General features: G+C 48.2%; 2 protein-coding genes and 1 long non-coding RNA gene across 4 annotated transcripts in view; 2 read left to right on the forward strand and 1 right to left on the reverse strand.

Moving 5' to 3' along the window:
* LOC125359496 overlaps positions 1-481 on the forward strand; it is a 25,407-nt gene extending 24,926 nt beyond the window's left edge. Inside the window, exon 4 of the long non-coding RNA XR_007212566.1 lies at positions 471-481. This is a non-coding gene — a long non-coding RNA (uncharacterized LOC125359496). The remainder of the gene's footprint in view (positions 1-470) is intronic.
* Timm17a (translocase of inner mitochondrial membrane 17A) overlaps positions 1-5,750 on the reverse strand; it is an 8,783-nt gene extending 3,033 nt beyond the window's left edge. Inside the window, exons 1-4 of the mRNA XM_048357264.1 lie at positions 5,679-5,750; positions 2,888-2,987; positions 2,692-2,755; positions 525-653 (exon numbers count right to left, since the gene is read on the reverse strand). Of these exons, the coding sequence (XP_048213221.1) occupies positions 525-653; positions 2,692-2,755; positions 2,888-2,987; positions 5,679-5,704 (319 nt within the window). The 5' untranslated portion in view covers positions 5,705-5,750. The remainder of the gene's footprint in view (positions 1-524; positions 654-2,691; positions 2,756-2,887; positions 2,988-5,678) is intronic.
* Positions 5,751-10,255: 4,505 nt separating this feature from the next.
* The window catches only part of Lmod1 (leiomodin 1), a 45,430-nt gene continuing 41,809 nt past the window's right edge, over positions 10,256-13,876 (forward strand). For both annotated transcript variants that reach the window (XR_007212564.1, XM_048357260.1), the window contains exon 1: positions 10,256-10,700. Coding sequence is in view for 1 of the 2 variants with exons in the window: in XM_048357260.1 (XP_048213217.1) it covers positions 10,440-10,700 (261 nt within the window). In the remaining variant the exon portion in view is untranslated. The remainder of the gene's footprint in view (positions 10,701-13,876) is intronic.

Here is a 13,876-nt window from a genome sequence, read left to right on the forward strand (position 1 = left end):
GCTTGCTTAGTGGTAATAGGAAAACATGGTAGCAATAAAGTTGGTACTAGGCCAGCCTGACCACAAAATTCTGCTTCTGTAAACGGCTTGCTTAATCCATTTGTGACTTGCTCTACCCCCTGCATCAGTGCTACGTGACCACCTGCTGTAGAATGCACAGCTCTACCTATATAAACCCCAGTTTGAGGACTGATGGGCATCACAGAGCTCCCGAGTCTGTGCTTCGTCCCTGAACGGTCAGTTCGCTTTTTACTTCCACAATAAATCCATCTTTTTGCTTGAGACTGTCTCTGTGTGGTGGACTCTTGGAGGGGCGTGGAACCCCCTTCCCCCGGACCCTGTAACAATTCTAAGTAAACAGACCCCTCCCCTGCCCTTTTCAAATTATCACATATATTCATGCAAGCATGCTGTCCGAAATTAAGCAATGCTCAGCTTTCTATATTACAGATGTCATTGCACGGAAACAGATGGGGTCACCCCCAGACCTGGCTTCCCCTAAGGTGTCTGCAGGGATGGCTTACTTCTGGCTGCCAGGATGGCCCCTGTTAAGGCACCGCTCGTGATGGAGTTCCAGGGATCTTCTTTTCCTCTGACTTGAACCATACTACAGTCAATCATGGAGAACAGACCGCCCCAAATGGCAAAGCTACCTATTTTATTAAAAAAAAAAAGAAGCTAATTTAATTTGTTTTTTACCTTATATTAACAAGGATGTTTAAGTATCATTTTCTATAATATCAAAACTATTATCCTTCAAACAAATATTGTTTAAATAAACAGGAACAACTATCAAAACACTTAACTTTTAAATAAAGCTTGACTGTACTCTACCAGCTAGAAAACTAGAAATGGCCCAAAACTTCTAAGAAATCACCCAGGGGCTGAAGATATAACTCAGATAGGGCTCTTGCCTAGCATGCCAAGGACCTGGGTACAATCCAAGCACTGCAAAAACAAAAACAACAACAACAAAACAAAAAAAACTAAAGGGAAATTAGGCAGGCCTAAAAGAGGCTGTATGTCTGAAAATGTTTAAACTCTTTTTTTTTTTTTTCTAGTGCCAGTACTTGAGCTTGAATTCAGGGCCTCGAACTACTACTTGGCTTCAAGGATGCTGCTCTACTACATTAGCCACAGCTCCACTTCCAGTTTTTACTGGCTAGTTGGAAGATGAGTCTCACTGACTTTTTCTTTTCAAGTTGGCTTTGAACTGTGATTCTCAGATCTCAGCCTCCTGAGTAGACAGGATTTACAGGCATGAGCCACAAGGGTCTGTAAACTTTTCATAACAAGGTTATCTCTGTTTAAACAACAATAACCAAACTAAATCACCCTATTTCCTCCTTTTTCTTTTTATAATTTTATTTATTTCTATTTTCCCTTTGCTCACTAAGTGACAGTCTATGAAAAACAATGATGAAAGCGGAAAAGACAGTTATTCTGGAATGTACTAAAGTTGTAATCAATGCATGCTAAAGTGGCAAAATAAATGTTACAAATAAAGTGAAGTGCCAAGAGCCTGTATGGAAATAACCAGACCTTCCTTCCCTCCTCTCTGTCCTTCACTACTCAAGCACAAAGCTAAAACCATAACCAGATTTTTTTATACATAAATTCCACCTAGTACATACATATACACAAATATACACAAAACAATCTTGTAAAATAAACAAAGAACCCTACATACATATGCTAGTACAAACAAAATCTAGGAAAACAACACCAAGACTTTAACTGTCAGCAATTTTAGGTAACATAACAGGTGGTATAATTTGGACTTTCCTCTATGTTTTTCAATTCTAAAATGAATACACGTCTTGTGTCAAGAGTTGTTATAGCGAACAAAACCATAAATCAAGAACCTACAGGGGGAAGTAGTGCTGTGGCTCAAAGTGGTAGGGCACCAGTGTGGAGTAAAAAAGCTCAGTGACAGAGCGCAGGCCCTGAGTTCAAGCCCCACAACCAAAAAACAAAGCAAAGCAAAACAAAAATTAAATCAACTTAGCCGGTGGCTCAAGCCTGTAATCCTAGCTACTCAAGAGGCTGAGATCTGAGGACTGTGGTTCAAAGCCAGGCTGGGAAAGGAAGTCCATGAGACTCTTATCTCCAGTTAACCACCAGAAAGCCAGAAGTGGTGCTATGGCTCAAAGCCTTGAGTAGTAAAGCTCAGGGACAACGCCTAACCCCTGAGTTCAAGCCCCACAACCAACAACAGGAAGAACAGAAGGAAGGAACCTACAGAGATACTGGTTTGTGATAATCCCATCAACCTCCTGAATGGATTACAGGTGTGAGCCATTAATTCAACAAAATTACCTCTCCCCAACTTGTATCATTACACCATATCCAATAAATAGCAACTTACAAATCAAACTAAAATTATTAAATTTATAAAATAGTAAAAAAAAAATAAGTAATAATAAAACCAAACCACTAACTGGTATAATGAAAAGAAAGAAAAAAGTTTTCTGGGCATAATGGTGCACACTTGTCATCCTAGAACTTGGGAGGATGAAGCAGGGTGACTGCAAATGTGGGGTCCAGCCTGGGTGACAGAGTAATACCCTGTCTCAAAAAACCAGAGGGGCAGGTATGGAGGGAGGGAAAAAGGGAGACGGAATATATACTTCCATCTTCAAATAAAAAGGAAAGAATAGTGTGCTCTACAAATGGAAAAGTTCTGCTTACCTCCCAACTGGGGAGCCCTGGTTTTAATAGCTGTCAAACTCCCTCGTAGTCTGTGGTTCACTCCCTATAACAACACAAACATAAGCAGGTCCACACATAATTCATTAGGACTAGACTTCTAGCCCACTCACAAGGCCACCCGCAATATTACCAAACTGTGGTTCCAAGTGCTGACAAGAGAAGACCACCCACTTACCACGGGAGAATTTCGAAAACCTTTGATGGCTTGGAAGATGCCGCCACCTATAGTGCCCATCGTGAAGGCCCCCCCACAGTCATCCACAATTCTCCAAGGGCTGCGAACAGAAGAAAAAAGATCACCTTATTTCTTATCCATGACCCATAAAACCTTTGGTAACACAGTAAGGGATACAGCGGATCCCAAAGCAGGGCTCACTGCAACCAATAAATGTTTGGCCAATCAAATATAGACAACAATAACACATATGGAGCACATTCATATCTATTCAGCCTCTAGTCATCTAACCTAGAAAGAATGGAATTGACACTACTTTTTTCTTTTTAAGGTGTATGTTTTCACGAAATTTGAGGACCAACCTGGCCTCAAACTCCCAATTCCACAATCCTCCTGTCTCACTCCCAAGTAGCTGGGGTTACAGGATGGAGCCAGTGAATCAGGCTTAACTTCCTATTCCTTTTGTTTTGGGTTTGTTGAGATAAGAGTCTCAACCAGAGTAGCTAAAACTCAAGATATTCCTCCTTCAGTCTGTGAGCGCTAGGAATACAGGCAAGCAACCAAGTCCAGCCTGATTTCCTAATCTGAATACCACTTAATTCTTTCAGTTAACAATTGATGTCTGTTATAATTCTTGTCTGCTATGTCAGGCACTGTGCTAAAGCAAATAAATACAGAAAAAATTACACTTTAACAAATGATGCTGATTCTCCAGCTGCAGTAAATTGTAAATGTTGTGCCAAGTCGCGAAACAACCACCAAGAAGGCCACCGAGACTCAGACGTTCCGAAATGCAAAAGCAAGGCAAGGCTTTATTCAAGCGAGCTGCAACTCGGGCCTCGTCCTACCCACCGACACAGCGGAGGTTAGGAGGAAGCCCCGAGCTGCGATTACACAGGGCTTATAAAGGCAAAAAACAAAGTTACAACCATCAGGTGTTCAAGCAAGCAAGATTAGGACACAGGTACAGGTCTGATTGGCTCAGGGCTCAAGGCATTCTATGGGTGGTCAGAGTTAAGCCTTCCCAGCGGTTAGAGTTCTAGACCGACTGGGCCCTAATGGGCTTGTCCTGGGTTTGCTCACAGGGCCTGCTTATCTCAGGTTCCCGTGGTAAAGTGGGGTTCGCGTGGTAAAGTGGGGCCTGACTTCAAAGTCTGGCACTTCATAAATTTAAAAAAAAAAGTGAAAACAAAATAGATAAAAGACAAAATTTTAAAGTCTGCAATTCTAGGAGTCCAAGGAAGCATTTGAAACTTGGTTTGCATTAGAACAATTTAATATACTGGAGGCCAACCAGTTAAGAGATTAAAAATTTAAACCTAGTTTCCAAATGTAGCACAATAATTTATGCAACAATATAATCTGAGTAGTTTAAACAAAACTCAATAGTAGGACAAAACTACTACTCTAGGATTCTGGTAATGCCTAAATGCCTATTCATTTTCAATCCATTATAAGTAAAAAGACCAAAGCAGTTTTTACTACAAAACTGTCAATACACTGCTTCAGGACACACACACACACACGTAACATATATATATACACATACATGGCACTGGAATTACAGGTGTGCTCCACCATTCAAGGCTGAAAACCTTTTTTTTAATGGTGTGTGTGTGTGTGTGTGCTGATACTAGAGCTTGAACTCAGGGCCTGAGTGCTGTCCCTTAGCTTTTTCCACTCAAGGCTGGCACTCTATTACTTCAGCTACTACTCCACTTCCTGCTTTTTTGGTTGTTAATTGGAGATCAATCTCAGACTTTCCTGCCAGACCTGGCTTCAAACCAGAATCCTTATATCTCAGCCTTCTGAGTGGATTACAGGTATGTCCAGATGGGGAATTAGCCCTACATGTCCATGCATGATAAAAGGGGAATGTGGGTAACTTGTCTTTGAAGAAGTTAACTGTGAAGAGCCAGGAGGTGCTGAAACATAGCTCTTAAGGTTTTGTGGGTGGATATAAGAGAATGACAGGGCTATTGCTAGGAAAGCATTAACTTAAAAGTCCTAGATGCATGAGATACCTTGACTCTTGCTCTTACAAGCAGAAAGATGGTGAACAACACAAAGGTCAAGACTAGCTTTCCACTTCTGACCCCATAAGCTTCAAACTCAAAGACAACCTGAGACTCGTAGTAGCTACAACGCTGTTGTACAACTAGGTGCCAGATTTACTCATGCTTTGATCCCGAGCCTGCGAGCACAGAGCTCTCCTTCCCTAAGTGCTGAATGAATATACACACTCGGGCATAGCTTCTCAGAAGACACGTGGGACTAACTTTTTCTCTTTTCCAAACCTTGTTCGTTCCCTCCCTCACCAAGGAAGAATTTCAAGCCAGGGACAACGCACCAGCCTACAAGAGCTCGTCCAGACCCCTCGGGTGGAGTCTATGTTCTGCTCATTTGCAGTAACTCACCCAGCAGACACAAATCAAGAAAGACACCCACCCCGTCCCGCCAGGCCTACCCTCCCTCCTCCCCGGTGCAGGGACGCATCCAAGGTCATCTCAGCGGGCAAGAGGGGATGAGCAGTCCCTCCACCAGACCGACGGCCCCCGGCGTGCGAAGGGGCCCGCGGTCGCCGGGCCCAGGGCAAGCCTGGGCCTTCCACTCAGCCACCGCAAGGTCACGCGGGGCTAGGCAGGCGGCGCCCAGATTGAGGAGCTAGCAGGCTGCTCACAACCGTCCTGCCCACGCTGCCCAGCCCGGCTGCGGAGGACCGGAGCTTGCAACCCCGGGACACTGCGGGCGTGAGAGTAAAAGGAAGGCCGGGCCGGCGGGTGAGGCTCACCAAGGTTCTCGGGCATACTCCTCCATCTTGACTCCAGCCGCGCGGGTGATGCCGGGCAAGCTGGGCGGAAACTGTCCCCAGCAGCGGAAGTGATCCTGAGTGGGAGGGCGTTAAGGTCTACCGCAATTGGTTCGCTGCTTCCCAGAGCAGCCAATAGGAGAGCGGGATTCCTGGGGGCGGGGTGTGGGCGTGGCCATGGCCTTGCGAGGCCACGTTGGCCCTGCCCCGCGTCCCGGAGGCCGGGCTGTGTGCGTTCTAGTTACTCCGTCGCCGAAGGTTCCGTGGCCTGAGTTCAACCTGATCCCATTCCGCTAGGCCTTTCGTTGTTGTTGTTTTTCTATATATGTGGTGCTGAGGGATCAAACCCAGGGCTTCGTGTATATGAGGCAAGCACTCTTGCCACTAAGCCATATTCCCAGTCCCTCAGGCAAGATCTTAAACCTCTCATCTCTCTCTCTCTCTCTCTCTCTCTCTCCCTCCCCCTCCCCCTCCCCCCCTCCCCCTCTGTGTGTGTGTGTGTGTGTGTGTGTGTGTCTTGAGGCTTGGGGCTTCAACTCAGGTCCTAGTCACTCTTCTTGAGCTTTTTTTTGCTAAAGGCTAGTGCTCTACCACTCAAGGCACAGCTTTACTTGCAGCAACGTTTTTCAGAGTTGTGCTCTTCTAATAAACTAATAACTATTCCTCAACCCCTATTGTTTTTTTTGGCAGTTAATTGGTAGAGATGAGAGTCTCACAGACTTTCCTGCCGGGGCTGGCTTTGAACCATCATCCTAACATCTCAGCATCCCGAATAGCTAGGATTATAGGCATGGGCCACCAGCACCCAGCCATAAGTATTTTTTAATATACTCATTGTCCATTTCCTAAGGCTCAAATAGGTTAAATACATCATCCAAGGTCACATATTTGCAGATCTGAGCCCTTGTCCTTTGACCTCAGAACCTGAGGTCTTACCCGCTATACTGAACTGCTATCCTCCGTTCTTGAAAATGTGACTTTGATGGTCTTCCAACCCCCTTAAGAGCCTCCTAGGCATTAGTAGGTCCTGAATTCTCATTGTCCCTTGCCCATCCCACCACACACTGACTGGAGCTTAAAATCTCTTTTTCCTTCCTTCTCTCCATCCCTCTAGGCACAGTGCTTGCTTGTGCCTGAGGAGCAGGCTAGCCCATGATCCAGGATCCCAAGAATGAATTCTTTTCAGGTGGAAGTGGATTCTGAGCTTAGGAAACCAGTGTCCCCCATAGTGGCTCTGGTTGCAGAGGCTAGAAGAGTTTGTACTTCTGGAATCCTGGGTGCCTTGCAAGGGAATTTTTCTTTTTCTTTTTCTTGGTTTCACTTCTGAGACTTGCATTCAGTCGTTGGCCACTGTCCCTCAGCTTTTATGCTCAAGGCTAGCACTCTACCTCTTGAGCCACAGCTCCACTTCTGGCTTTTTGGTAGTTACAGACTTTCCCACCATGCTGGCTTCGAACCATGATCCTGAGACTCAGCCACCTGAGTAGCCAGGATTACAAACACCTGGCTCAAGGGAAAACTTTTAGTCTGTGCTCAGCCTCAGAGAGCCCTGGGCTTCAGAGAAGTATCAGAAGAGCTAGTTGTTTGGAATGGTGGGGCCTGAGTCTGAGACATTTATGTGTAGACACTTCGGTTAGAAGGCCCTGAGTGCATCCTGCCCTCAGTGTCTGGAAGCTGTGGACTTGCTTCTTCAGTGTACTCCCTGAGCAGAAGGGAAGGCAACAGACCAAAGGACACTGAGGCTGACTCTGGGCAGAAGGCAGGTTTGTGTTTTTTATATTCAGGCCCTGTCTCTTCAGGGAACAGCAAACCTTTTTTGCAAAAAGCTTGAGAAAGAAATCTTAGGAAGCTGGAGAGGAACTGGGGGGGGGGGGGGCGGGGGGGGGGAACGACTAACAGTTGCTCAGGTGGTTCCAGAGCCAGAGATGTGGGGAAATGCTGCCTCTACTGGGTAACAGTGAGAATGGAGGCTGACTAGCTCAAGGAAGAACAAGGGACTTGGTTGTGCCCACCTCACGTCTAGCCCACTCTTGCCCCATTTGAGACTTTCTTATGCCTTTGGGATGCCCACCCTGACAGCCTCTCCCACACAATGAATGTGGCTTCTCCTGGGCTCTTAGTGTCCATTATGCCTCTTTTACTTGCCCCACTTTGCCTTGCTGTATTACTACTTTAATGTGTTTGGGGATAGTAGGATTGGAACTCAGGTGCAAGCACTTGTAGACAGGTACTCTATCATCTCAGCTATTTCTCCAGCTCTGAAATGGTTATTGTCATTATTTATCCATAGTTTTTGCAGTAGTGGGGATTGAATACAGAGCCTCGTATTTGCAGGGTAGAGGCTCTACCACTTGAGCCATGCCTCCAGCCTTTTTTTTTTTTGCTTTGGTTATTTTGTGCTCAGGCTGGCTTGGGCTATCATCCTCCTGCTTGTGTTTTCCTCATAGTTGGGGTAACGGGTGCATGCTACTGTGCCCTGTCATTGGTTAAGACAGGGTCTCTCAAACTTTCCTGCCTGAGCTGGCTTTGAACTGTGATTCCTCGGATCTCAGCCTTCTGAGTAGCTGATATTACAGGCCTGAGCCACCAGTACCTGGATTCCTAAATTATTTTTCAAATAGGATTGAGTTAGTCATCTTTTGTGTTTCTGTGACAAGATACTTAATATGACATAATGAGGCAGGGTTTATTTTGGCTCATAGTTGCAGATTTCAGTCCCCAGTCCCTGGGTCCATAATGAGGCAGAACGTCCTGGTAGCTAGGGCACGTGGCAGAGGCTGCTAACCACCACCTTACAGCGTACAGGAAGCAAAGAGAGGAGGGACCAAGGACAAGGTATGGACTTCAAACCCACGCCCCTTGTGACCCACTTCTTTTAGCTGGGCCCTATTTCCCAAAGTTTCCAGTATCTCCCCGGATAGTGCCACCAGCTGGGGACTAGAGCATTCAACACACGAACCCGTAAGAGTTCCTATTCAAACCATAATAACTTGTCTTCACAGTTAGGTCATAGGATCCAAAATGGCGGAGACAGCACTGATGTGTAGGTTAGCCCCGCCTCCTGTTCTCAGGGCACTGCCTAGCACATGGGGGCTTTCCAGAAACATGCGCCCACTGGCTGGCCAATACCTGACTGCTGGGCAATTTCAACACAACCGCCAGGATTCTCCAAGGCCCTCTCCCACTCTCCCTCTCAGGTCCACCTGCCTCCCATCTGTCCTCGGTCCCAGCAGTCTGCACCAGTTCCCCCAGGTCGGTCTTCACTGAAAGCCAGGCTAGTGGGCATTGAATGCCTCGGCCAAGGTTCAGCCCGGACGATCTGTAGACTCAGCAAATGCTGATCAAGTGACTGCCTCTCTCTCTGGCTTAGGATGGACAGACGCCAGGAAAGATCGAAGCATCTACCCTGATGGCAGGGCTTCTAGAAGGGATTTTGTGGCAGGAGGGAGGGGGACAGGAGATTGAATGTCTCCGAGACTTGCGAGACTTGAGCAGAGCAGCTTGATGGATGAGCGGTGGATAGACCCAGTATGAAACACGCCAGACTGGCTGCAATAGTATCTCTCCCAACAACTCAGAACGGGATTTACATATGGGTGGCGTCCATCCGCAGCTCCTCCTCCACTGTCCCCAGGGAGATCTGTTTACAGATGCCCAGGGGAGGAGGAAGCAGGGGGGGACTGAAGGATGGCTGAACTCCCTTCCCAAAAGCCGAGCTACATGGAATTTGACAGTCTTTTATGTTTCCCGAGTCTCTTCCTCAGAGTTCCAGCGTTTCAATTGGAAGGATTCTCTCTCTAGTCTCGCCTCTCCTCCTCCTCCTCCTCCTCCTCCTCCTCCTCCTCCTCCTCCTCCTCCTCTCCTCCTCCTCCTCCTCCTCCTCCTCCTCCTCCTCCTCTTCCTCCTCCTCTTGTCTTCTCTCTCTGTCTCTCTCGCCCTCCCTCCACATAGCCACACAGGGATGGGGCCAGAGCCTCTGATGTTCAGGATCCAGGTTTCTTGACAGAAGAGGGTGGACAGGCCACGTGACTGGCAGAACCCCTCTCATCTGGAATTGCAGTTGTCTCTCCCCACCCCACCCTGGGCTATAAACACCTGGGAGTCCCCAAGCACATTACCAAATACAGTAGAAACAGAGTCCAGGCACGAAGCTGCGGCCACTGCAACATCTCTCCGTGTGATAGGAAAGTAAGGAGCGTGCCTGGACAGGGCCTGGCCTCAGGCCGCCCTGTTTACAGCCACCCCCCGCCCCACCCCCGGGCCCCAACCCTGCTTTTCTGGGTCTCTATAGCTGAGGTCTGCTTCTGCCAGCTTTCTACATTTTTGTATCTTTTTCTCATTGCGTGGCCCCCTTGTCTTTAAAAGGCTAAACTGCTCCGTACTAAATTTGGTCACGCAGCAGCTCCAAGATTCCCTGGAATGTCCTCAAGTTTCAAACAGCTCTGACAGTGAGGCGGGCCCGCCCCCAGCGTGGGGATTGGCTCCTCCGCTCGGGGCCAGGCAGCTGTCTGGTCTTATTGGCCGCTGGTTAGACCAGGGCAAGGCCCACTAGCCTTGCGGGGAGGCTGTTGCTGGACCCACTGAACACCTGTGACAAGCCAGGGCCAAGGAACTGCAGTCCTCAACCAGCCGGAGGGTTTGCACCCAAACTCATCACGCTCCATCCAGACCAGCCTCCCCATCCCCTCCCCGCCACGCCAGCACGCCTGTAGCCCCGGCAAGAGCCGCAACCACTTTGCCAAGATGTCCAAAGTAGCCAAGTATCGCAGGCAGGTGAGCGAGGACCCTGACATCGACAGCCTGCTGTCTACCCTGTCCCCCGAGGAGATGGAGGAGCTTGAAAAGGAACTGGACGTGGTGGACCCCGATGGCAGCATCCCCGTGGGGCTGAGGCAGAGGAACCAGACCGACAGACAATCCACGGGCGCCTACAACCGAGAAGCCATGCTCAACTTCTGCGAGAAGGAGACCAAGAAACTCATTCAGAGGGAGCTGTCCGTGGACGTGAGTCACTGGCCCTGGAGGGGAGGAGGGACGGGCAGGGTGGCAGGGGACCCTCACTCCGAGTCTACAACCCTTCTTTCCCTAGAAGAACAATTCTTATCGGCAAAGGATTAGATGCTTCAGAACAGATTATTACCCTAAACAAATCACATGATTCTCTTGCCCCTAACTTTTGGCCGACAAGCAGAAGTTAGATACACAGGGGGTCACCAAGAAGAGTCCAGCATCTGTTTTGGTTTTGGTTTTCCTTCACATCCATCTCATCTTTGGTGCGGAGGGGGTAATAAAAATGATCCTAGCAATCTCCTGCCAGCCAGCCACCCAAGAAGAAAAGGCTCAACCTTCCTATGGGAGAAAGAGTCATTTTCTAGTGACACTAAAGCCCACTGACCATTGGGAGAACTTGGAGAGGAGGGAGAGGGCCAGGGTGTGTAGGCTAGTTAACCTGATAGCTTGCATTTTCTTCCCCAGGGATGTGAGGTCCCTCTCTCCTTTCCTTCCTTTTTTCCTTCCTTTCTCCCTCCCCCCTTTCTTCTTTCCTTCCTTTCTCTCTCCCTTTCTTCTTTCCTTCCTTTCTCCCTCCCTTCCTTCTTTCTTTCCTTCCCCTCTCCTTTCCTTCTTTCTCCCTCCCTCCCTTCCTCCCGTCTTTCCTTTTCCCCATCTTCTTTTCCTTCCTCCTTCCCTCCCTCCCTTTTTTTTCTTTCCTCCTTCCCTTCCACTCTCTAGTGGAACCTCTCAAAGGATCATCTCCCCACTTTTGGTGGCACTAAGTCCTTTACAAGCCAGCAGCACCACTTTGTTGGAATGGGGCCACTTGAGCAGAACAAGCTAGAGGAGGGGAAAGCAGTGTCCATCTAGAAGCTTCTGCCTACATCTTGGACAAGATGAAGCCCACACTTGCTTTCTGCTTTCCTGGTTGGCATAGAGAGATCCTTTTTCTTTATAATTGCTCTCACGTCTAAGTGTTCTTTGCACAAACGAGGCTAGCTGGTGTTGTGGAATCTCCTTGCCCATGGGGAAATTGTTCTCTGTCTTTGTACTGGGTCTCTTCTACTCAGCCATGTCTCTGGTACATTATCCATTGCCATTAGAAAAAAAGTTCAGCTTCAGTTCTTTGTCCTTTGCTTTACTGCTGTGGAAACTGAGGCACAGAGCTTCCAAGGATGCATTCATTCCCAGTGGAGGAATGGAGAGCAGGAATGTTATGACCTGAAACTTCTGCATAATGTCTGTCTGGGAATGAGATGCTATGGATGGCTGGTCACAGCAAGCTGGGGGACACGGCTCTGATGCCTGGAGAGCAGGGATGGAGACAGGGAGATCAGGAGGAGAGAAGGGGCTGAAGCAAATGAGGAGATGAGCTGGCCCTGCCCCTGCCCCTGCCCCCTCTCAGCCCACTAAGAGGTAGAATGTCGGAAGCCAGGGGACTCAGGAATCATGACCTGTGGGTAAGATGGCTTCCCTGGAAGCATAAATACTAAAACAATTGCGAGGGGGAAGTGACAGGCCTTCCTGTGAGGGCCCGGGACCTCCTGAGAGATCTCAGGAAGAAGCTCCCAGATAGAACTAGAATTCAAAGGCCTTGGCACCTCTTTGCCTCCCTGCCTCACACACTCGCTTTTGAGTTTGGCTCTGGTCCTCTCGCTCACTCCAGTCCCCAGGTTTCGGCCTATGGCTGCCTTGTAGCCATCCGGTAGCTTCTAGAGGCTGCAGTCAAACGGAAAACTCTGTGTGTGTGTGTGTGTTTGTGTGTGTGTGTGTGTGTGTGTGTGTGGTACTGAGACTCAAATTCATGTACTTACACTGGCCTGGCAAGTGTTCTACCCCTAAGCTACGCCCTCAGCCCTAAATTGAGTACTTTTCATTACAAAGCAAAATATTTAGACTACGTATAGTGAGTGAGACTCATGTTCCTGAAACTTTCATCTCGGGCTTTTCTGTTCCCAAGTTAATGCTCTGGGCCCTCAACTCTCACCCCTTCCTGCCTGGGGCACTCTTGCTTCGGCAGACAGAACCCAAGTCAAGGAATAGAGAGTGGAGTGTGTGTGTGTGTGTGTGTGTGTGTGTGTGTGTGTGTGTGTGTGTGTGTGTTTTGCCAATGGAGAACTCAGGGCTTGAGCACTGCCCCTGGCTTCTTTTTGCTAGCACTCTACCACTTGAGCTACAATGCCATTTCTGGCTTTTTCTGTATATGTGGTGCTGAGGAATCGAGCCCAGGGCTTCATGTATATGAGGCAAGCGCTCTACCACTAGGCCACATTCCCAGCCCCGTGCAGTTGTCTTGGGGACCATTTATTGTCTGGTGGAAACGAGCCATTCTGATTCCTTCACATTTCCTCACATGGGCCAAGGACATAAATTGGCGTCATGGCTGGCTAGAGCTCAGGATGAACAGTGGACTGTGGGCAGAAGTCATCTTTGTAAATCTGAGGGAATAGGAATGAACCCGAAAATGTAACCTCCTTAGCATCATTCACAAGATAGCAGTATGGGGGTGGGGGAAGAGAAAGCAAGAGAGAGCCTTATTCTGAGCAACACATACTATACGTGCATCTAAAATACCATGGTGGAAATCCTTGGTGCAAATTAATACACTCAAGAAGAATAAAACTTGGAATGACAGGAAGGTAAAAGGCCCAGACGCAGGCGGCACCAGCGGAAGGGGCAGGGAGGCTGACAAAGAGAGTCGGTGAGGATGAATGTGGCGAAACAGTTTGCGTGGGTGAAAATAGAACAATGAGACCTGTGGAGATTGTTTTAAGAAGGGGAGAGGGAGGGGGAGAGTGATGGAGGGCATGAGGTGGATTGGGATACACTCTACCCATATGGAAAGGTCCCAACAAAACGCCCCTTGCACAGCGAATGCATGCTGATAACAATGGATAAGGTCCCAGACTTGCTTCAAAGTATCAGGAAGACCTGGTGTAGGAGCAGTGTCCCTTACTGTCCCTGTTACCGGGTGATCCACAAGGGACCTAAGCCCGAAGGATGATAGTACACAAAAAGAATTCGCTTGGAAGCGGGGTGGGCAGCCTGTATGTAATCCTAGCTACTCAGCAGGCTGAGATTTGAAGATCACAGTTCAAACCCAGCCCAGGCAGGGAAGTCCCTAAGACTCCTATCTCCGATTAATCACCGGAAAATCAAGTGCTAGCCTTGAGTGAAAAAGCTCAGCG

The sequence above is a fragment of the Perognathus longimembris genome, chromosome 11, assembly GCF_023159225.1.
Source record: "Perognathus longimembris pacificus isolate PPM17 chromosome 11, ASM2315922v1, whole genome shotgun sequence".
Classification (NCBI taxonomy): domain Eukaryota; kingdom Metazoa; phylum Chordata; class Mammalia; order Rodentia; family Heteromyidae; genus Perognathus; species Perognathus longimembris.